Source organism: Leucoraja erinacea, chromosome 1 (assembly GCF_028641065.1).
Source record: "Leucoraja erinacea ecotype New England chromosome 1, Leri_hhj_1, whole genome shotgun sequence".
Lineage (NCBI taxonomy): Eukaryota > Metazoa > Chordata > Chondrichthyes > Rajiformes > Rajidae > Leucoraja > Leucoraja erinaceus.
Window position 1 is genome coordinate 139,317,482 of NC_073377.1, and position 23,813 is coordinate 139,341,294.

The following is a 23,813-nucleotide window of genomic DNA, read 5'->3' on the forward strand; positions in this document are numbered from 1 at the left end:
TATTGCGTCCGCTGCTCTAGATGTCAGCAGATCTATATCGGTGAGACCAAGCGGAGGTTGGGCGATCGTTGCGCCGAACACCTCCGCTCGGTCCGCAATAACCAAACTGACCTCCCGGTGGCTCAGTACTTCAACTCCCCCTCCCACTCCGTCTCCGACCTCTCTGTGCTGGGTCTCCTCCATGGCCACAGCGAGCAGCACCGGAAATTGGAGGAACAGCACCTCATATTCCGTTTGGGGAGTCTGCATCCCGGGGGCATGAACATCGAATTCTCCCAATTTTGTTAGTCCTTGCTGTCTCCTCCCCTTCCTCAGTCCCCCTGCTGTCTCCTCCCATCCCCCAGCCTTCGGGCTCCTCCTCCTTTTTCCTTTCTTGTCCCCGCCCACCCCCGCCCCCGATCAGTCTGAAGAAGGGTTTCGGCCCGAAACGTTGCCTATTTCCTTCGCTCCATAGATGCTGCTGCACCCGCTGAGTTTCTCCAGCTTTTTTGTGTAACCTTCGATTCTCCAGCATCTGCAGTTCCATCTTCAACACTGAAAGTAAGCATGCAGGTACAGCTGACAGTGAAGAAAGCTAATGGCATTTTGGCCTTCATTGCGAGAGGATTTGAATTTAGGAGGAAGGTGGTCCTACTGCAGTAATACAGGGCCCTGGTGAGACTGCTCCTGGAGTATTGTGTGCAATTTTTGTCTACTAATTTGAGGAAGGACATAATTGTTATTGAAGAAGTGCAGCGTAGGTTAATTCCCAGAACGGCAAGACTGAAAGAATGGGTCGACTGGGCTTGTATTCACAATAATTTAGAAAGGTGAGGAGGAATCTTATAGAAAAATATAAAATTCTTAAAGGATTGGATAGGCTAGATGCAGGAAAAATGTTCCCCATGTTGGGGGAGTTCAGAACCAGGGGCCACAGTTTAAGAATAAGTGCTAGGCCATCTCGGACTGAGATGAGGAAAAACGTTTTCACTAGGAGAGTTGTGAATCTGTCGAATTCTTTTCCAAAGAAGGTAGTGGATGCCAATTCACTGGATGTTTTCAAGAGGGAGTTCGATTTAGCTCTTAGGGCTAAAGGAATCAAGGGTTATGGGGAAAAAGCAGGAACGGGGTACTGATTTTGGATGATCAGCCATGATCATATTGAATGGCGGTGCTGGCTCAAAGGGCCGAATGGCCTACTCCTGCGCCTATTTTTCTATCTCTAGACTCCCTCTCCCCTGACATTAAGTCTGAAGAAATGTCTCGACCCGAAACTTCACCCATTCTTTCTCTCCTGAGATGCTGCCTGTCCCACTGAGTCACTCCAGCTTTTTGTATCTATCTCTCAATGTTATCATGTATTTCTCCAATGTGTATGAAAATGTGTTTGTCGACATCCTTCCGAATATTTATTGGTCTAAAGTATAAAATAGCAATAACAGCTCATTGATCTGTTGACCCTTAAATTGATCTGTACAGATTTTGAGTTTGAACCAGAATCGGGTGTATCAGCTCCTTCCCGTAGTGTAAGAAGGAACTGCAGATGCTGGTTTAAACCGTAGATAGATACAAACATCTGGAGTAACTCAACAGGTCATACAATATCTCTGGAGAAAAGGAATAGGTGACGTTTCGGGTCGAGACCCTTCAGTCAGACGAAGGGTCTCAACCAGAAACCTCACCTATACATTTTCTCCAGCAATGCTGTCTGACCTGTATTCCAGTAGTTTAGTTGGTTCTTTGATCAATAAGAAGCAAGCTCTTTTTGGTATTACCGGTAATCGAACAAACAAAAACCCAGCTCATGTCCATTGTAGCATATCTTTATTGAAATGAGTGAGGAAAGGCTTTCTTCTTGAACCAGTAACCAGCAAGTAGTTGATAAAGGCCGAAAGCGTTTTGTGAAGTTTTCCATTCTCTTGGTTTGCTGCAAAATAAACCAGGTGCACCTTTAGATAGCCTTCAGATTTCACAGCACCCATCAAAAAGATCACATTGCAATATTAGAAGATGAGCAGGTGAATTCTCAGAATTTCTGGTCAGTATCTATCAGCCAGCATCAGTAAAACGGGCGATTAGTTTGATTATCGCTTGCATCATCCCAGTGATCCTGTTTCCTAGTGGCTATCAAACTGTACAGCTCCTCCCCCTGCTGTTGTGGAGTACACTGACTCCCCTTCCCCGCACCTTCCCCATCACATTTGAAATGTCATCCTTCCTATCATGTTGAGTATTACCAGCGTCTTATGTTTTAGCTTGAAATGCTTGCAATTGTTCACAAATACTACTATGGTTTCACCATTCCCATCCACTTAAAATTCTCGAAGAAATGTCAGTTTTAAATGTCACGTTGCATTTTGCATCCCAATTCCTTTGCCCCTAATCACATCTACACTATCAGATCTAACATCCAGATACAGGAATTTACAGTCTAAACTTTACTGCCTCTTGATAAATCTATCTTCCATTTGGATCACCTTTAAAATGTATACATTTGGTTATGCACTCCCTCCAATTTTTTATTTTTTTGGCAGTGTCATACATTAACAAATATTGGCAAAACATGCCTTGGTTTTTCAAATTTACCAAAGAAGTTATAAAATACAAGTTGTTTAAGAAGGAACTGCAGTTGCTGGAAAATCGAAGGTAGACAAAAATTCTGAAGAAACTCAGCGGGTGAGGCAGCATCTATGGAGCGAAGGAAATAGGCAACGTTTCGGGCCAAAACCCTTCTTCAGGCTGAAGAAGCATTTTTGTCTACCATAAAATACAAATTGCTGTGATTGCTCTTGAGAAATACTTCTCTCATGTTAACCCCCATGTGGTACAATCATTGCATTGAGTTTTTTTCTAACCATTGTTGTGATAGTCAATCCTGGAAAAAAACAAGGAAAAATAGGACTGATATTGACCAGGATGTCTAATGGATGTATTGCATATTTTGATCCCAAAGTAACAGGCTGAGAGTATGCATTTCAAATTACCTATTTGGAAAGAAAAGACAGTGATTCTTGGACAATATCAATGCTCTTCGACTCCGATTATTCTCTTCTCAAGCATTAGTAAAGGTTTTTATAGAAAACAAATATTTATTCTATCAACATGCTTCTACTTCAGTTGATATAACTACTATATCTCTGATTTTGAACATTAAAAATAACAAATCAGATATTAGAGGACATCTTGCTTGAAGGTGAGATGGGCAAAGTAGATATTTTGGTTACGTTTTTTTTACAGTGGGTGGTGTGTGACTGGAATGCACTGTTTTTTAACTTTAGTTTAGCTTTCAGATACAATGTGGAAACAGGCCCTTCGGCCCACCGAATCCGCACCGACCCGCGATCCCCGCACATTAATGCTATCCTACACACACTAGGGACAATTTACATCGATACCAAGTCAGTTAACCTACAAACCTGCATGCCTTTGGAGTGTGGAAATCGAAGATCTCAGAGAAAACCCACGTGGTCATGGGGAGAACGTATAAACTCTGTACAGACAGCAGCTGTAGTTGGGATCGAACCCGGGTCTCCGGTGCTGTAAGCGTCGTGCTACCGTTCTACCCAATCTGGGAGTGGTGATTGATACAGATACGATAATGGCATTGAAGAGACTTTTGGATAGACATACGGATATGCAGGAAATGGAGGGATATGGGTTATGTACAGGCAGATAAGAGTTGATCTTGGCGTCATGTTCAGCATAAACATTGTGTGCCGAAGGGCCTGTTCTTATGCTGAAGATGGACACAAATGCTGGAGTAACTCAGCGGGACAGGCAGTATCTCTGGATAAAATGAATGGGTGGCATCAGTCTGAAGAAGGGTCTTGACCCGAAATGTCACCCATTCCTTCTCTCCAGAGATGCTGCCTGTCCTGCTGAGTTACTTCAGCATTTTGTGTCTATCTTCGGTTTAATCCAGCATCTACAGTTCCTTCATATGCACTTGTTCTTATGCTGTACTGTTCAACATTCTATGTAAGCAGTTCATAACATATAATTAAAGAAGGTATAGCTATTGAACCTACCTTTTATAATGCTGACTTCATGTCATCATCGTTCATTTCGAAGCGATTGGTTGCTCATCGGCTATAGTTTCACCAGCAGGAACACTGGGCTCATCTGCAGCCTGGAGATCTACGAATCCCTTGGCATTACCGCCACTGGACCAGCTTTGTGTTTTAGTTGCGTGAGAAACTGTAACTGTTTTTGTTGACCCACTAATGCCCTCCATTGCGGCACTTGGCCCGCTCTCCTCTAAATTGCTAAAATCAGTGTATTCCCCGAGGTTTGAAATGTCATCTAAGTCGTCACCGAATGTGATTGACTTTGTATGAACTGTTTGACCACCGGACTTAGATGTAGTGATTTTTGTGCCTGAAGTCCGATGACTCTCAACATTAGTTAAGTCAAGATCAACTCCCTTAACCTGACCTTTTATTTGTTCCCAAAGTGAGGAAGGGTCAGTATCAGACACACTCGTTGTAACTGTTTTGACAACTTCGCCATCTTTTGAAATGACTGTTTTAGTAATTACAGACCCATGTGAAGTGTATGTTGTACTGTGTGAACCGTGGCCTGAATCAGTTTTTGTGACTGCTGAGTGCTCATCTCCACTAGAATGTATACCACCCTCCGAATATATGCCACTTCCACCATGTGCATCAGTCGCTATTTTTACATTTGATTGTGGAGTTGGACAAAAGGTTTGATCACAATTAACACTTTCAGTATCTTTAGTAAGTGGTTCCAGGGTAAATTCCTGTGTATTTACGTGTTCCCAGAAATGAGGATATGTTCCTCCGTCTGTAAGCCCACTTTTAAACAGGTTCGAGGTTTCAGTTACAGTTTTCAATTTGAATGTGTGTGATGGTTTTCTGTATTGAATCAGATCAATTTTGAGTGAGGACAGAGATCGAAAATGTTTCTCCAGTCGTGCATTATTTTCTTCATCAATGCGGTAAACGAACGATTTTTTACAAGATCCTTTGCAAGCTCGTATCTTGATATCAATGTCAACCTAACAAATAAGAATCATTTGGAGGATTTTAAAAACATATTGAACAATGCAAATTATCTTTTAAAACCAATTCAAATTGAAATTATCTTCTTTCCGTTTTCCATATGCAATTTGGTTACTGAATTCAATGATGAGCTCATGAGGTCCAGGTGTTAAAACAGACTGGGCTATGTGCCAGGTAGTAGGTACAAATGAGAAAGTTAGATATACAGTAGCTCTTGGGCCTAACGGAATCAAGGGATACAGGGAGAAAGCAGGAACGGTGTACTGATTTAGGAGGATCAACCATGATCAGTTGGCTCGGAGGGCCGAATGGTCTACTCCTGCACATTTACTATGTTTCTAAATAAAATAATTGAGCTGATAAAACCCGAGCAATGACCACTTCAGCCATGAATCACCTCAGCTGCACAACATATAGCAATCCCTAAGGCCTGAAGAAGGGTTTTGGCCCAAAACGTTGCCTATTTCCTTCGCTCCTTAGATGCTGCCTCAACCACTGAGTTTCTCCAGCACTTTTGTCTACCTCCTTATAACTAACTTTGTTCTTGAATTTGAAATATGAGCTAAACTTCCCTCTGCAATAATAGGAGAATATAATAAAAAGTAAAGTTTTAAATGAATGAAAAGGCATTTGGAGTGGCAGAGGGTGATTAGACGGAGTCGGCATGATCTTCAGAACATGAGATATCATGTTTAGATTAGTTTAGTTTTGAGATACAGAGCGGAAACAGGCCCTTTGGCCCAATGAGTCCGCATTGACTAGCGATCCCCACACATTAACACTATCCTATACACACTAGGGACAATTTTTACATTTACCAAGCCAATTAACCTGCAAACCTGTACGTCTTTGGAGTGTGGTGGGAAACCGAAGATCTCGGAGAAAATCCACGTGGTCATGGGGGAACGTACAAACTCCGTACAGACAGCGCCCATAGTCATGATCGGACCCGGGTCTCCAGCGCTGAAAGAGCTGGAAGACAGCAACTCTACCACTGCGCCACCATGACTGCCCTAATCCACACAAATCCAATTGAGTTTTGAGTAACTATGCATGTTAATGATGGCAGAATGGTAGCTATGGATTTCATGGACTTTTGTAAGACTTTTGACAAGGTCCAGCCTGTCTGAAGAAGGGTCTGGACACAAAACAGGGTCTGTCCATTTCCCTCCACAGATGCAGCCTGGCCCACTGAGTTCCTCCAGCAATTTGCTGTTTGCTCCTGCATGGTAGGCTGATCCAGAAAGTTAAAGCATGATGGGTCTGAGGCATGTTGGAAAATTAGACCCAAAATTAGCTTGGTGCTAGAAGGTGGTGGGGGATGGGTGTATTTTCAGACTGGAAGTCTACAACAAATGGTGTCCAGATGTATTGGCGCTGCAAACACTGGTTTGTTGTATTTACGAAATACTTGGATAGGCATATATGTTGTCTACAGATGTTACCACGATTGGTGGGGTCATAGGTAGTGAAGAAGGTTGTGATCAGGCATTTGATGGAGAATCCATGCAAGTGTGAGGTAATGCATTTTGGTAGAACATATAGAGTAAATGGAACATTTTGTTGTACAAAATGACTTTTAAATGAAGGCACAGAGGGATAGGGTGGTGAAGAGCGTATTTGGTGTGCAAGCCTTCATAGGCCAAGGTAATGAGTACAAGTATAGACTAAACACTTTGACTCCACTCCCAGTCCCACACTGACCCTTCTGTCCTGGGCCTTCTCCACTGGCAGAGTGAGCCCAGTGCAAATTGGAGGAACAGCACCTCATATTTTGTTTGGGCAGCTTTCACCCCAGTGGTATGAACATTGACTTCTCTAACTTCAGGTCACCCTTGCTTTCCCTCTCTCTCCATCCCTCCACCTTCCCAGTTCTCCCACCAGTCTGACTGTCTCCGACTACATTTTATCTCTGTTTGCTTTGTTGTTACCTTCTCCCAGCCAACAATGATCTATTCTACATTTTCCTTGATCGCCATCCCCTTTGTCCTGTTTTCCACTTCCTTATCTATGTATCTCTCTCTCCCCTGACTCTCAATCTGTAAAAGGGTCTTGAACCGAAACGTCACCCATTCCTTCTCTCCAGAGATGCTGCCTGTCCCGCTGAGTTACTCCAGCATTTTGTGGCTGTTTAAACCAGCATCTGCAGTTCCTTCCTACACATGAGTCCAAGTATTGGGACATCAGATTGAAGCTGTACAAAACACAGTATTATGTACATTTTTGGTCTGCAGAATGAGGTAGTTATAGAGAGTATAGAATATATTAATCAGGATGGTGCCTGGAATGGAGGGCTGTAGTTATGAGGAAAGATTGGAAACCAACCAGGTTGGTTCTGGACCCCATGAAAGGGAGTTTGTTGAGTGCCTCCGAGATGCATTCCTAGAGCAGCTTGTACTGGATCCTACCAGAGAGAAGGCAATTCTGGATTTAGTGTTGTCTAATAAACCAGATTTAATAAGGGATCTCAAGGTAAAGGAACTACCAGGAGATAGTGACCATAATATGATACGTTTTAATCTGCAATTTGAGAGGGAGAAGGTTAAATCAGAAGTGTCAGCGATGCAGTTGAACAAAGGGGACTATGAAGACATGAGAGAGCAACTGGCCAAGATCGACTGGAAAAGGATCCTAGCAGGAATGACGGTGGGACATCAATGGCAGGAATTTCTGGGCATAATCTAGAAAATGCAGGATCATTTCATTCCAGAGGAAGAAAGATTCTAAGGGGAGTAAGGGGCAACCGTGGCTGACAAGAAACAGGTGAAATTATTATTAGGAACAAGGAAATGGCAGAAGAGTTGAACAGGTACTTTGGTTATGTCTTCACTAAGGAAGACACAAACAATCTCCCAGATGTACTAGAGGACAGGGGTGGGAGATTGCAACCTTCACGTGGTCCACCCTGTTTCGACGAATGCAAACAACCTGGTGTGCACAAACAGAAGATCAAACAGAACAAATTGCCTTACAACTTTAGGCTGTGCATGCCATAAACAAGAAGAAGACTAGAGGCCAGAGGATCTAGGGAGACAGAAAGAAATTTGCATTAGGCGAGAAATAGTATTGGGTAGATTGATGGGACTGAAGGCTGATAAATCCTCAGGGCCTGATGGTCTGCATCCCAGGGTACTCAAGGAGGTGGCTCTAGAAATCGTGGATGCATTGGTGATCATTTTCCAATGTTCTATAGATTCAGGATCAGGTCCTGTGGATTGGAGGGTAGGTAATGTTATCCCACTTTTCAAGAAAGGAGCGAGAGAGAAAATGGGGAATTACAGACCAGATAGCCTGACATCGGTGATGGGGAAGATGCTGGAGTCAATTATTAAAGAAGTAATAACGGCGCATTTGGATGGCAGTAAAAGGATTGGTCCAAGTCAGCATTGATTTGTGATGGGGCACTCCTGCTTGACTAATCTTCCCAAATTTTTTGAGGATGTGACATGTAAAATGGATGAAGGAGAGCCAGTGGATGTAGTGTACCTGGACTTTCAGAAAGCCTTTGGTAAGGTCCCACACAGGAGATCAGTGGGAAAAATTAGAGCACATGGTATTGAGGGTAAGGGATTGACATGGATAGAGAATTGGTTGGCAGACAAGAAACAAAGAGTAGGAATAAACAGGTCCCTATCAAAATGGCAGGCAGTGACAAATGAAGTGCCCCAAGGCTCGGTGCTGGGGCTGCAACTATTTACAATATATATTAATGATTTAGATGATGGAATTAAAAGTAACACTAGCAAATTTGCAGAGGACAAAAAGTTGGGTGGCAGTGTGAACTGCAAAGATGATGCTAGGAGGTTGCAGGATGACTTGGACAGGTTGAGTGAGTGGGAAGATGCAAGGCAGATGCAGTATAATGTTGATAAATGTGAGGTTATCCAATTTGGCGGCAAGAACATGGAGGCAAATTATTATCACAATGGTGTCAGGTTAGGGAAAAGGGAAGTGCAAAGAGATCTGGGTGTCCTTGTACACTGAAAGCAAATGTGCAGGTACAGCAGGCAGTGAAGAAAACTAATGGCATGTTGGCCTTCATAATGAGAGGATTTGAGTATAGGAGTAAAGAGGTCCTTCTGCAGATATGCAGTGCCCTGGTGAGACCACATCTGGAGCATTGTGTGCAGTTTTGGTCTCCTAATTTGAGGAAGTACATCCTTGCTATTGAGCCAGTGTAGGGTAGGTTCATGAGGTTAATCCCCGGGATTTCAGGACTGTCACATGAGGAAACATTTGAAAGACTGGGCTTGTATTCACTTTTGAATTTATAAGGATGAGAGGGTATCTTATAGAAACATATAAAATTATAAAAGGACTAGACAAGCTAGATGCAGGAAAAAAATGTCACAATGTTGGGGGAGCCCAGAATCAGGGGCTACAGTCAAAGATTAAAGGGGAGGCCATTTAAAACTGAGATGAGAAAAATCTTTTTCACTCAGAGAGTTGTGAATTTGTGGAATTCTCTGCCACAGAAGGCAGTGGAGGCCAATTCACTGGATTAATTTAAAAGAGGGTTTTTTAGAGGTCCAGGGGCTAGCGGAATCAAGGGATATGGGGAGAAGGCAGGCACGGGTTATTGATTGCGGATGATCAGCCATGATCACAATGAATGGCGGTGCTGGCTCGAAGGGCCCAACGGCCTCCTCCTGCACCTATTTTCTATGTTTCTATGGAAAGACTGGTTTTATTCTCACTGGAATATAGGAGACTGAGGAATGACCTTGGAGAGGTTTATACAATTATGATGGGCAAAAATAGTCAGGGATTTTATCCCAGGGCAGGGGAGTCTAGCATTGGACAGCACAGTTTTAAGGTAAAAGGGGAGAATAACAATGCGCACAGGAAATTTGATCAAACAGGATGAAAGGGTTATGGACCTGATATAGGCCAGAGGGATTGATGTAGATAGGTACTACAAATATCATGGGTGACGCACTGCACAGTTCTACGATTCTATGAAGTTGTTACCTCCAGTCTTGTAATGTCAGTGAACTGTTTCAAAATGCTGTTTCGTAGTTGGTTTATTCTATAAATTTGTTGATTGATCCTGTTCTGTAAAATGACAAGTCTGGAATTCAGATGATCTACTTGCCGATAGTAGGTGTCACCAAATCCTAAAGAGACAGTAAAAATACAAAGTCTGTGTGGAAATTATAGACGGGAATAAGCTGTAAAGGCAATAACTTCATTCTTTCTTAAATCCCGAGTAATATTTAACAGTTATATGATCGAGCTAGCGGGAAGACTTTAAAGCTACCATAAAATATAGGCACGAATCGTTCCTATTAGCTAATGTTGTCAATATTATTGGCAGGTCGACAAAAATGCTGGAGAAACTCAACGGGTGAGGCAGCATCTATGGAGCGAAGGAAATAGGCAACATTTCGTGCCGAAACGTCACCTATTCCTTTGCTCCATGGATGCTGCCTCACCCGCTGAGTTTCTCCAGCATTTTTGTCTACCTAAAAATAATGGTTACTGCAGACCTATGGAACGAGGATCTGACTTCTTGTAAACCTAGGAACGTGAAAATCCCAATGAATTAGTGACAACATGTTAAGGGGAAAAAACAATTTATGTTAAATTTGCGTAACTTTAAACTCTTTCTGTTTAGGTCGAAACCCTTCTTCAGACGGATTTTTGTCTGAAGAAGGGTTTCGACCCGAATCCTTGCCTATTTCCTTCGCTCCATAGATGCTTCCTCACTCTCTGAGTTTCTCCAGCATTTTTGTCAACCTTCGATTTTCCAACATCTGCAGTTCCTTCTGGAACAAAATATTATTGGCAGTTTTGCTTTACTTGACCTCCACAGAATCTTTATATTCTTAGCAGGTAGGGGGAAAATAACATAAAAATAATGGTCACTGCAGACCCTTGCAAAGAGGATCTGACTTCTTATAAACATGGGAACATGAAAATCCCAGTGAATTAGTTACATGTTAAGGGAAAAAACAAATTACGTTAAATGTGCGTAAACTCTTTCTGTTTAGGCGAACACAAAAGGTGACATTTTTTGAAATAACTATAAAACACTGCATGCACTCACTTTCCTCTCCTTCCAGAGTATGTCTCATTCTGTTGACAGCGTTATTCACAGTGATGTGAGTATTCTGAAACGTTTTGGAATAACTTTCCAAATTCTCACGGATATCTCGAACCCGGTCATCATTTTGTTGATTTTGAACGTCTATTAATCCTTGCATTCTGCACCCAGAAGGACACTTGGACCCCTGTGGTAATGATGCACAATTACATTGTATCATTTCCTTTCAATATAATAAATCTTCACAAAGAGTGAGATGACGACTGTTCCACCTACCAAGTCATCATCAGTACAGATTGGCCATTTCTTCTCTTCTGAACATGAAGATCTTGAAGTTGCCTGATTGTTAGGTCGTGGGCCACGGGGCCCAAGTATAATATCTTCCTTGATGGTTAAAAAAAATCAAAGAAAAGGCCATTAATTTTACACAGGCAATGCTTTGTTACAAACCTTTCATCCAAAAGGGTTCCGGAGGTGTATTGAGTCATGACAGGAATAGATTGTGTAGATGCACAGTCTCGTGCCCAGTGTAGGTAAATCAAGGACCAGAAGACATAGGTTTAAGGCGAAGGGGAAAAGATTTAATAGAAATCTGAGGGGTAACTATTTCACACAAAGAGTGGTAGGTGTATGGAACAAGCTGCCAGAGGAGGTAGTTGAGGCTGGGACTATCCTAACATTAGGATCCTAACTGTCTGAAGAAGCAGACAGGCATATGGATGGGGTGTGAGATTGCAACCTTCAGCTGGTCTGCCCTGTTTCGACGAATGCAATCAACCTGGTGGGCACAATCAAATAAGATCAAATAGAACAAGTTGTCCTATAACTTTAGGCTGTGCACGCAATACCCAAGGAGAAGGTACATGGATGGGACAGGTTTAGATGGATATGGACCAAACGCGGGCAGGTGGGGCTAGTGTAGCTGGGACATGTTGTTCGGTGTGGGCAAGTTGGGCCGAAGGGCCTGTTTTCACACTGTATCACTCTATGACTCTATGACAATGAACAATGCAAATGTGAAGGCTGTTTTAAATAAATCGAAATTAAAGTGCCAAATTCTCTTTTGCTTCTGCAAAGAGAGTTTACGGTAATTAAAATAAGAAGTTTTAACTGGATAAATCTGCTTGCTCTAGCAGGCCAATAAAAGCAAACTTACCGCATTAACGATGCATATTAACAAACCTAAGACAAATGATCCCCTCATTGTACCAGCTCAGGAGCTTCCACAATGTCTTGCCTTTTCCCCTTCTGTCAAGTTTTGATCCAAAAATCGACAGTCGATGTTTCGACACCCTGTTTATCAGGAAAGGGGAAGGTCTGTCAAATATTTACTGTTCATCCGTTTCACAATGCTAGTGCAATGTCTTTGACTGCCCTAAAGTCTGGTGGTATGTCAAAAATCAACATTCTAAAGGGTTGCTTCAACCATGGAAAAAATCTCAGAATAGGAATAATACTGTATTTTAACAGCATCTCGTCAAGAAAATAAAATAATAAAGGCCCCCACCCCCCACCCCCCACACCTCACTAATAAAATGTATTGATTTTGGGGCCGGGGTCAGCATCACGGAGGCGTCAGGAGGGGACCCGGCAGCGTTAGTGGAGAGGTCAGTGCGGCGGACGATGGTGGCGCCGACCGACGGATGAGGACCGAACACGTGGAAGTGGGGACGCTGCTGCCGGGGGTAAAAACAAAGGAGGTCACGGCGTGTTGGGACCGCCGTGAGGGAGGGGGAAAGAAAGAACAACAGGGGAATTGGATCATGGGGGGGGGGGGGGGGGGGGGGGGGGGGGGATTTGTAACTGTAAGTGCCCTTTATGGGAGACTATTTGTATACCTTGGGACAGAATGCAAGCAAAGAATTTCACATGTGACAATAACATTCTATTCGATTCAATTCAAATTTATCACCTCAGTAATAATTCTTTGGGGAAGAAGTTTGCAGTGGTTCTCCTCCTCACCATAGCTTTTAAATGAAACTAGACCAAGTGGGACCAGTTGGGTCCTGTCCCCCCAACGTGCAGCATCACACACACACACTAACTACTCCACTAAACAACACACACCAACCAACCCCCCCCCCCCCCCCCGCTTGATATTATATCACTATTATAATTAATATTGATTAATATTTAATTAAGAGAGGGACAGAAGGAACTGCAGGTGCTGGTTTACCAAAAAAGTCACAAGATGTTGCAACTTGGTGGGTCAGACAGCATCTCTGGAAAACGTGGTGCAAAACTGTAGGACATATCAGTAGGGATCCTCCACGAATGCCCCAACATTGAATAGGTGATGCACAAACTGAATGAGCAGCTGGTGCTGAGCTCCCACTGTGTGGCCCCCCATTGGGCTTGAGCCCCTGAACTCATGGTCTGTTTTAAGGTCATAAGTTCATAAGTGATGGGAGAAAAATTAGGCCATCGTCTACTCTGCCATTCAATCATGGCTGATCCATCTCTCCCTCCTAACCCATTTCTCCTGCCTTCTCCACACAGCCTCTGACACCCGTACCAATCAAGAATTTATCTCTGCCTTAAAAATATCCTCTGACTTGGCCTCTACAACCTTCTGTGGCAAAGAATTCCACAGATTCACCACCCTCTGACTAAAGACATTTCTCCTCATCTCCTTCCTAAAAGGTCCTTTAATTCTTTAACCGAGGTGAGGACCTCTAGTTCTAGACTCTCCACATCCACTCTATCCAAACCTTTCACTATCTGCATGTTTCAATGAGTTTCCCCCACATTCTTCTAAACTACAGCGAGTACAGGCCCAGTCCTGACAAACACTCATCATAGGTGAACCTAGCCTTTGCTCGCTGCAGCAAATAAAAATGGCCTTCCATCCCCTCCCATTGAATTATCGTGTCCCCTTATGATAGTTATGACTATGAAATATGTGCTGTTGGGTGGTGTGAGTGTGGAGCTGTCTTAAGTTGATTGGAAAGGGACCTTAGCTGGGATGGAGGTGGAGCGGCAATGGCAGGAGTTTTTGGGAGTAATTCAGAAGACTCAGGATCTTTTCATCCCAAAGAGGAAGAAAGATTCGAAGGGGAGAGGATGAGGCGACCGTGGCTGACGTAGGAAGTTAAAGGCAGCATTAAAGTAAAAGAGAATGCATCTAATATTGCAAAGATTAGAGGGAAGCCAGAGGATTGGGAAACTTTTAAAAACCAATGGAAGCAACTAAATAGGCAATAAGGGGAGAAAAGATGAAATATGAAAGTAAGCCAGCCAATAATATAAAGGAGGGTACCAAACGTTTGTTCAGGTGTATCTCTAAAGCTAAAACAAAAGCATATAAAGTTAAAGAGCAAGAATGGACTTTGGCCAGCTGGAAAATGATGCCGGAGAAGTAGTAATGGGAAATAAAGAAATGGCAGACTAATTGAATACGGTCGGGCGGCAGCGGCCACCCGACCCGACCGCGGGCCCAGTGTCGGGAGTTCGCAGGTCACAGGTTGCGGACCTGTTCTCCGGAGCTCCTGCAACAACAGCTTCGTCCACTGGACTGGGGGGGGGGCGCAGCTTCGGCAGCTTAGACCTCCCCGGGCCGCGGAGCTGAACCGGCCCGTTCGCGGAGCTCGGATTCAGCCACGGGACTGACATTACTTACCATCGCCCGGCGGGGTCACAACATCTGAAGCCTGGATCGACTCGGCGCAGAGAGAGAATAAGAAGGGATGAGACAAAGACTTAAGACTTTTACCTTCCATCACAGTGAGGAGGTGTCTGGTGAACTCACTGTGGTGAATGTTAATTTGTGTTTATTGTGTGTTTTTTGTCATTTTGTACTATATGTAGGACTGCAAGGCAACAAAATTTTGTTCAGACCGCAAGGTCTGAATGACAATAAAGGCTACTTTGACTTTGACTTGTGCATCAGTCTTCACAGTAGAAGACACCAGCAACGTGCCAATAATTCGAGAGAGTCACAGGTGGAAGTTGATGGAGTTGCTATCACTAAAGAGAAGGTGCTTAGGAAGTTGAAAGGTCTGCAGGTGGATAAGTCACCTGGACCGAATTGACTCAACCCCAGGGTTCTGAAAGAGATGGTTTTTCAGATTGTGGAGACATTAGTAGTTTAGTTTTGTTTAGAGACACTCAGCAGAAACAGGCCCTCCAGCCCACAGAGTCCGCACCGACCAGCAATTCCTGTACATTCACGATATCCTACACACTCTAGGTACAATTTACATTTACACCGAGTCAATTAAACTACAAACCTGTACGTCTTTCGAGTGTGGGAGGAAACCGAAGATCTCGGAGAAAACCCACAGGGAGAAAGTACAAACTCCGTACAGACAGCATCCGTAATCAGGATCGAACCTGGGTCTCTAGCGCTGAAAGCACTGTAATACAGCAACTCTACCGCTGTGCCACCGTGCCGCTGTGATCTTTCGAGAATCACAAGAGTCAGGAGTGGTCTCAGACTAGAAAATTGAAAACGTTACTCCATTGTTCAAGACGGGAGTGGGTAAAGCGGCAAGCTATTGCCCTGTTAGCTTGACTGCAGTGGTTGGTAAGATTTAGTCCATTATTAAGGATGACCTTACACTTGATTGAATTGGCCAATGTCAGCATGGTTTTATGGAAGGGAGATAGTGCCTAACGAACTGGTTGGAATTCTTAAATAACAGGATAGACACAAGGATGGTGTTTACTTAGATTTTTAGAATGCTTTTGATATGGTGTCACATGTGAGACTGCGAAGGAAGATGAGAGCCCATGGTATCAAAGGGAATATACTAGCATGGATTGCAGGCTGGCTGAATGGCAGAAGACAAAGAGTGGCAATAAAGAGGGCTTTTCAGGTTGGTTGCTGGTGACTAGCGCTGTTCACAGTGGCTCGGTGCTGGAGCCGCTACTCTTCACGATGTATATCAATGACTTGCCAATGGAATTGATGGATTTTTGGCTAAGTTTGCAGATGATACGAAGATAGGTGGAGGGGCAGGTAGTGTAGAGGAAGCAGGGAGTCTGCAGAGGATTTGGACAGGTTGGGATAGTGGGCAGAGAAGCGGCAGATGGAATACGGTGCACAGACATGCACTTCGTTAGTAGGATTAAAGCCGCAGATTATTTTCTAAATGGGGAGATGATTCAGAAATCGGAAATGCAACGGGGCTTGGGAGTGCTAGTGCAGGATTCCCAAAAAGTTACTTTGCAGGTTAAATCAGTAACAAGAAAGGCAAATGCAAAGTTAGCACTAATTTCTAGAGGACCAGAATATATAAAAGCAGGGATGTACTGCTATCTTTCTGAGGCGTGGGTCAGACCGCATTTGGAGGATTGTGAGCAGTTTTGGGCCCCATATAGAAAGCTAGAAAATAGGTGCAGGAGTAGGCCATTCGGCCCTTCGAGCCTGCACCGCCATTCAATATGATCATGGCTGATCATTCAACTCAGTATCCTGTACCTGCCTTCTGTCCATACTCCCTGATCCCTTTAGCCACAAGGGCCACATCTAACTCCCTCTTAAATATAGGCAATGAACTGGCCTCAACTACCTTCTGTGACAGAAAATTCCAGAGATTCACCACTCTCTGTGTGCAAAATGTTTTTCTCATCTCGGTCCTAAAAGATTTTCCCCCTCATCCTTAAACTGTGACCCCTTGTTCTGGACTTCCCCAACATCGGGAACAATCTTCCTGCATCTAGCCTGTCCAACCCCTTAAGAATTTTGTGAGTTTCTATAAGATCCCCCCTCAATCTTCTAAATTCTAGCGAGTACAAGCCGAGTCTATCCAGTCTTTCTTCATATGAAAGTCGTGACATCCCAGGAATCAGTCTGGTGAACCTTCTCTGTACTCCCTCTATGGCAAGAATGACTTTCCTCAGATTAGGAGACCAAAACTGTACGCAATACTCCAGGTGTGGTCTCACCAAGACCCTGTACAACTGCAGTAGAACCTCCCTGCTCCTATACTCAAATCCTTTTGCTATGAATGCTAACATAACATTCGCTTTCTGCACTGCCTGCTGCACCTGCATGCCTACTTTCAATGACTGATGTACCATGACACCCATATCTGAGGATCAGTCTGATAAAAGAGGAGATTTATCAGACAGATCCTAGGATAATTGGGTTAACCAATGATTAGTGTTTGACGGCGCTGGACATGTACTCGCTGGAGTTTAGAAAGTTGAGGGGGGATCTCATTGAATCACAGAATAGTTTAAGGCCTGGATAGAGTGGATGTGGAGAGGATGTTTCCACTAGTGGGAGAGTCTAGGAATAGAGGCCATAGCCTCCGAATAAAAGGACATACCTTTAAAAAGGAGATGAGGAGGAATTTCTTTAGCCAGAGGATGGTGAATTTGTGGAATTCATTGCCTTAGACGGCTGTGGAGGCCAAGTCATTGGATATTTTGAAAGAGGAGAATGAGGGTGTCATAGGTTACTGGGAGAAGGCAGGAAAATGGGGTTGTGAGCGAAAGATGATGATTGCCATAATTAAATGGCAGAATAGATTAATGGACTTGATGGGCAACGTAATGCTGCTGTTATGATTTATGAACATATGAAGTCTAAAAAAGATTTGCCTTCTTCAGTTCAATTTCCAACGGTTCCATTTAAGGAGTCAGACTATTGTGTGTATGTTCTCTGCAAACAACTGTATTTAGTTTGGTTTAGATTAGTTTGCTTTACTTTAGTTTGGAGATACAGCATGAAAGCAGGCTCTTCAGCCCACTGACCAGTGATTACCCGTACACTAGTTCTATTCTACACACTGGGGACAATATTTACTGAAGCAAATTAACTTACAAACGTGCACATCTTTGGAATATGGGCGAAAGCTGGAGCACCCTGGGGGGGGGGGGGGGGGGGGGGGGAGGGATGATTTGATGAGAACATGAAGAAAAATAAAATGAGTTTGGGTGAGGGTCTTAATGACTCTCTACCCAGATCTCTTCACCATGGTAAGATACAAAGTGCTGGAGTAACTCAGCGGGTCAGGCAGCATCTAAAGTCAAGAGTGTCCCAGATAGGACAATGAAATTCTTGCTTGCTGCAGCACAACAGAATATTGTAAACGTAGTACATGACGGGAGAACAAAAAGGTCCGTGTGAATATATACACATGCACACATACACAATAAATAAACAAATATAGTGCAATATTAATAATAGTCTGTTGTAGTTCAGAGCTTATTTATTTAGAGCTTATTAAAAAGGATGAGTCTTCTTCAAACTGAAGAAGGGTCCTGACACAAAATGTCACCCAAACTTTTTATCCAGAGAAGCAGACTGACCCGCTGAGTTACTCCAGCACTCTGTATCTATGTTCGGTATATACTAGCATCTGCAGTTCATTTCTATACATTTTGTCATTTCACCGTTGTGCCTGTCTGATAACCATGCATCTTAATTTGCCATCCATAGTTCAAATCTACTTTTTCATTTCTTTAATCGGCACAGTGGGCGGCACGGTGGCACAGCAGTAGAGTCACTGCCTTACAGCACCAGAGACCCGGGTTCAACTCTGACTTCGAGTGCTGTCTGCGCAGAGTTTGTATGTTCTCCCCGAGACCTTTGTGGGTTTTCTCCGCGATTTTTGGGTACCTCCCATGTTCTAAAGACGTACAAGTTTGTAGGTTAATTGGCATGGTATAATTGTATAAAAGTACAATGATCCCTAGTATGTGTAGGGTAATGTTAATGTGCGGGGATCGCTGGTCGGTGCGGTGGGCCGAAGGTCCTGTTTCTCGGCTGTATCTCCAAACTAAACTAAACTTGCTTGTTTTAGGTTTGCAACTTTGCAATGCCAAACTCAGGAGAAAAACTGATTAATTTTTCTTGTGTATTAATGGCCCATCCAGTAAATCACAAGGATTTGTGGCTTTAAAGGCATTACATCTGAATTCATAATTTGTCACGGTAACATACAGATTGTCATTCACTTTTGTCAAAAAGTAATTTTAAGGCCATGATATAGATGCAGAGTCATCAATATATTTTGTTGCCATTTTCCTTAAGAGGGGATCTTATTGAAACATGTAAGATTTTGAAGGGTTTGGACACTAGACACTGCTAGAGGCATGAAACATTTTCCCGACGTTGGGGGAGTCCAGTCCAGGGGCCTGTACCACTTGCCGATTTGTTTTGGCGACTGCATTGACGGATGTATCGGGTCACCGAAAAATTTGCGGCGTGATGTGGCGTGATGCGGCTTTAACGTGGCGTGATGAAGTTTTTCAAGTGTCGCAATAATTTTTTGTCGCCGCTGGATTTTGAAATGTTCAAAATCTTTTGGCGACACTGATATGATGCTGGCAGTCGCCGAAAATATCGCCAAGTGGGACAGGTCTTAAGCCATTTAGAACGGAGGTGAGGAAACACTTTTTCACACAGAGAGTTGTGAGTCTGTGAGGAATTCTCTGCGGTGGAGGCTGGTTCTCTGGATATTTACGAGAGAGCTTGATAGGGCTCTTGAAGATGGCGGAGTCAGCGGATATGGGGAGAAGGCAGGAACAGGGTACTGATTGTGCATGATCAGCCATGATCACATTGAATGGCAGTGCTGGCTCGAAAGGCCGAATGGCCGACTCCTGCATCTATTGTCCTTTTCAACTCCACTTTCCACATTGAATTAAAAACTTTTTATTTTCTTGTTGGTAACATCAACCATTGCTAATTAAATCAGATAGGAGGATTTGCAATAGAAAAATGCGCATGTGATACAATTTCGAAATATTGACACAATGATTTTGTTATTGAACAACAAATTTATCTTCAGCCTCAGTTGTGCAAACAAAATGTGTTGCAAAATAGCTAAATAGTCATACATCAAATAAACTGGGCCTTGAGTCCACTATGTCTACACTGACCATGAAGTCCCTATCTATTCGAATTACATTTCATAGGATGATAGAAACATAGAAACATAGAAAATAGGTGCAGGAGTAGGCCATTCGGCCCTTCGAACCTGCACCGCCATTCAATATGATCATGGCTGATCATCCAACTCAGTAACCCGTACCTGCCTTCTCTCCATACACCCTGGTCCCTTTTTCCACAAGGGCCGCATCTTAAATATAGCCAATGAAATGGCCTCAACTACATTCTGTGGCAGAGAATTCCACAGATTTACCACTGTGTAAAAAATGATTTTCTCATCTCGGTCCTAAAAGACTTCCTCCTTATCCTTAAACTGTGACCTCTTGTTCCGGACTTCCCCAACATCGGGAATAATCTTCTTGCATCTAGCCTGTTCAACATAAAATCATGTGATAGGAGTAGAATTAGTCCATTCGGCACATCAAGTCTACTCCGCCATACAATCATGGCTGATCTATCTCTCCCTCCTAACCCTTCTCCTGCCTTCTCCCCATAACCTCTGACACCCATACTAATCAAGTATCTATCTATCTCTGCCTTAACAATATCCACTGGCTTTGCCTCCACAGCCTTCTGTGGCAAAGAATTCCACAGATTCACCACCCTCTGATTAAAGACATTCCTCCAAATTTACCAGCATTTGGGCTGCAGCCTACACTTTACTACTGTGATTCAAACTCTCTGCCAGAAGTTTGTTAAATTTCGTGGGAGTACCTAGTCCGCCATCTTCTTGATCAGTCTGTTGAAGGATGTACAACCCTCTGGGTGAAAAATATATTCCTTCTAAGCTCTTACTCCTCACCTTACCTTTGACCTCCTGGGCATCAAGGTTTCAAGGTCAGTTTATTGTCACATGTACCAGTTAAGGTACCGTGAAAGTTAAGCTATAAGGAACAGATCATTACTCTCTATCCTATTGATGTTCCGAATTTAGTCTACCTTTATCAGGTCTGGCCCCAGATTCCTCTGCTCTGATTAAAATGAATCCAGTGCATCCAGTTCACCCCCATTCGTAATAAAGATAGAGTCCCCCTTGTCCTCACCTTCCACCCCATCAGCCGTCGCAGACAGCATATAATCCTCCAATATTTTCGTTACCTCCAACAGGATCACACTACTGGCTAAATCTTCCCATCTCCACCTCTGTCTGCTTTCCATTCTCTCCAAAACTCCCTGGTCAACTCATCCCTTCCCACCCAAACCACCCCCTCCCCAGGTACTTTTCCCTGCAGATGGAGGAGATGCAACACCTGTCCCTTTACCTCCCCCCTCAACTCCATCCAAGGACCCAAACAGTCTTTCCAGGTGAGGCAGAGGTTCACTTGCACCTCCTGCAACCTCATCTACTGTATCCGCTGTTCCAGGTGTCAACTTCTCTACATCGGCGAGACCAAGATCAAGCTCGACGATCGTTTCGCTGAACACCTCCGCTCAGTCCGTCTTAACCTACCTGATCTCCCGGTGGCTCAACACTCTAACTCCCCCTCCCATTCCCACACTGACCTTTCTGTCCTGGGCCTCCTCCGTTATCAAAGTGAGGCCCAGCGCAAATTGGAGGAACAGCTCCTCATATTTCGCTTGGGCAGCTTACACCCCAGCGGTATGAACATTGACTTCTCTAACTTCAGATAGCCCTTGCTTTCCCTCTCTCTCCATCCCCTCCCCCTTCCCAGTTCACCCACCAATCTTACTGACTCTGACTACATTCTATCTCTGTCCCGCCCACTCCCCTGACATCGGTCTGAAGAAGGGTCTCGACCCGAAATGTGACCCATTCCTTCACTACAGAAATGCTGCCTGTTCCGCTGTGTTACTGCAGCATTTTGTGCCTACCCTTGATCTAAACCTGCATCTGCAATTCTTTCATACATATATTCTTTACCACCCTGTCTAATTGCGTTGCTACTTCCTGAAGGAGGTTATGGACAAAATCCCTCTGCACGTCAATGCTCCTAAGCATTTATCCATTTTCTGTATACTTCCATTTTGCATTTGAGATCCCAAAATCTCTCCACACATTTGTCCGAATTAAACCCCAGATGCATTTTCTCCACCCAAAAGTTCCATCTGATCCACAGCCTGCTGTGTCCATGGACAAATTTCCTTACTATCCACTTTGCACTAATCTTCATGTCCTTTTCAAACTTTGTAATAAGACTACCTATATTTTAATCCAAATCATTTATACTGTACGTATTAATAACAACAGAGATCCCTGCATTAAACCACTGGTCACAGACCTCCAGTTAGTAACATTTCTTATAACATAGTGACCAAAATTGAACATCTATACATAACGAAAACTCTCATCTTGTTATCTTCCGGTATGCGTTGTTTTTACGTCTGCGCAAAAACGGTGTGCGATAGTGCTTCAATATTTCACCATCTTAGTCACTGTTGTCCAGTGCTGCAAATGCACCAAGTTTTGTTCAAATCGGTAGTATATTTTAAAAGTTATTAGTGTTTACAAATCTTAAAAACCGCATGTGCATATTGGCCTCCTCTCCTGTCAGTCACAGCTGGGACGGCGACGCCCCTTCCCACACCATCACCGCTCTGATTGGCCGCCTCTGCTGTCAGTCACCAGCCATAGCCCACCTCCAAGCCGGCACCCATCTTCCTGCTGGCGCGGCCCGCCTGCCTGCCTGCATGGCCTTCCTGTCGGGGTTCCCGAGGCCTGGGCGCTGAGCCTGACTCTGAGGGCACCGATGGCTGTTTCTCCTCTGGGGCAGGCAAAAAGGGAGAGGAGCGGCAATCCCGGGATCCTGGGGAGGTGAGGAGGGAGACTTGGGGGGATAGGGGAGGTGAGGAGTGGTGGAGTTGGGGGATAGATGGATAGGAGGGGGTTAGGGACGGGAGAGGAGTTATGGAGGGAGGGAGGGATTGACTGAGGGTAGGGGAAAGGAGAGGGAGGGATTGGGGGAGGGGAGGAGGAGAGGGGGAAGAAAAGGGAAGGTGAAGAAGAGGGGGATGGAGTCCTGGGGGATGAGGGGAGATGAGTTGCGCCTGCGCAGTTGGGGGCTAGGGGTGAGTGGTAGAATATTGCGTTGGGGGAACGGGTTGCGGTGGGGAACCAGGCCTCCCGTGTGACAGTGACACAGCGGTTCCCACTTAATCTAGTAATGCCCCTGTCCCACTTGGGAAACCTGAACGGAAACATCTGGCGACCTTGCGCCCCACCCAAAGTTTCCATGAGTCGCCAGAGGTTTTGGTCACTTGCCTGGAAAGCCTCGATCGAAGCGTGAGCTGCATCTACTGACCAAAGGTCCTACAGGATCTTTGCTACCGACACACACACACACACACACACACACACACACACACACACACACACACACACACACACACACACACACACACACACACACACACGCGCGCGCACACACACACACACACACACATCGCGAAGGTGGGCGCCAGGGACAGTGAAGGAGCGCTGTCTGCGCGATGAAGAGGAAGGTAAACGGCTGCCACAGAGCACGGTATGTCATTTAGAGAGCGCGGGAGGGAGGGAGAGGAGGGGAAAGAAGGGGAGAGAAGGAGAGAGAAGGGGAGAGAGAAGGGGGACAGAAGGGGAAGAGAAGGGTGGAGAAGGGGAGAAAAGGGGGGAGAAGGGGGGGAGAAGGAGTGGAGACAGTTTTAAGAAGTTTAATAAAGTTAGCGGGCATTTTACCTTCCGGCAGATCTTCTAGGTCCTGAAAACTCCAATGAGCCAATCAAAATGGCCGGTCAGCGAAGGAGATGGCCTTTGACTGCCTGTAAGTAAATAGCGACCCCACTCCACTGGCTTCGACCAAACGACAACCAATTTTTAGTCGAGGTCGGGTTTGATTATGTTGAAATAATCGAAGGGACATAGAAGAAGCCTCGACCACACGGAAACCACTTTCCACCATTAGGGAGAGTGACCAAAACCTCC

General features: G+C 44.3%; 1 protein-coding gene across 1 annotated transcript; it reads right to left on the minus strand.

Moving 5' to 3' along the window:
* Positions 1 to 1,786: 1,786 nt before the first annotated feature.
* LOC129702596 (fibrinogen alpha chain-like) lies at positions 1,787 to 12,354 on the minus strand. Its single transcript, XM_055644395.1, has 6 exons — positions 12,206 to 12,354; positions 11,326 to 11,433; positions 11,053 to 11,236; positions 9,975 to 10,120; positions 4,008 to 4,999; positions 1,787 to 1,906 (listed from the first exon to the last, which is right to left on the minus strand). Exons 1-5 carry the CDS (start codon positions 12,251 to 12,253, stop codon positions 4,040 to 4,042), a joined length of 1,446 nt encoding a protein of 481 aa, XP_055500370.1. The 5' UTR covers positions 12,254 to 12,354; the 3' UTR covers positions 1,787 to 1,906; positions 4,008 to 4,039.
* Positions 12,355 to 23,813: the final 11,459 nt, after the last annotated feature.

Coding starts and splice junctions, on each gene's coding strand:
- LOC129702596 (XM_055644395.1), bottom strand. CDS start 12,253: ATGAGGGGATCATTTGTCTTAGGTTTGTTAATATGCATCGTTAATGCG. Junction 11,237..11,325: donor TCTGTACTGATGATGACTTG/GTAGGTGGAACA, acceptor TCATTACCACAG/GGGTCCAAGTGTCCTTCTGG. Junction 5,000..9,974: donor CTGACATTACAAGACTGGAG/GTAACAACTTCA, acceptor CTTATTTGTTAG/GTTGACATTGATATCAAGAT.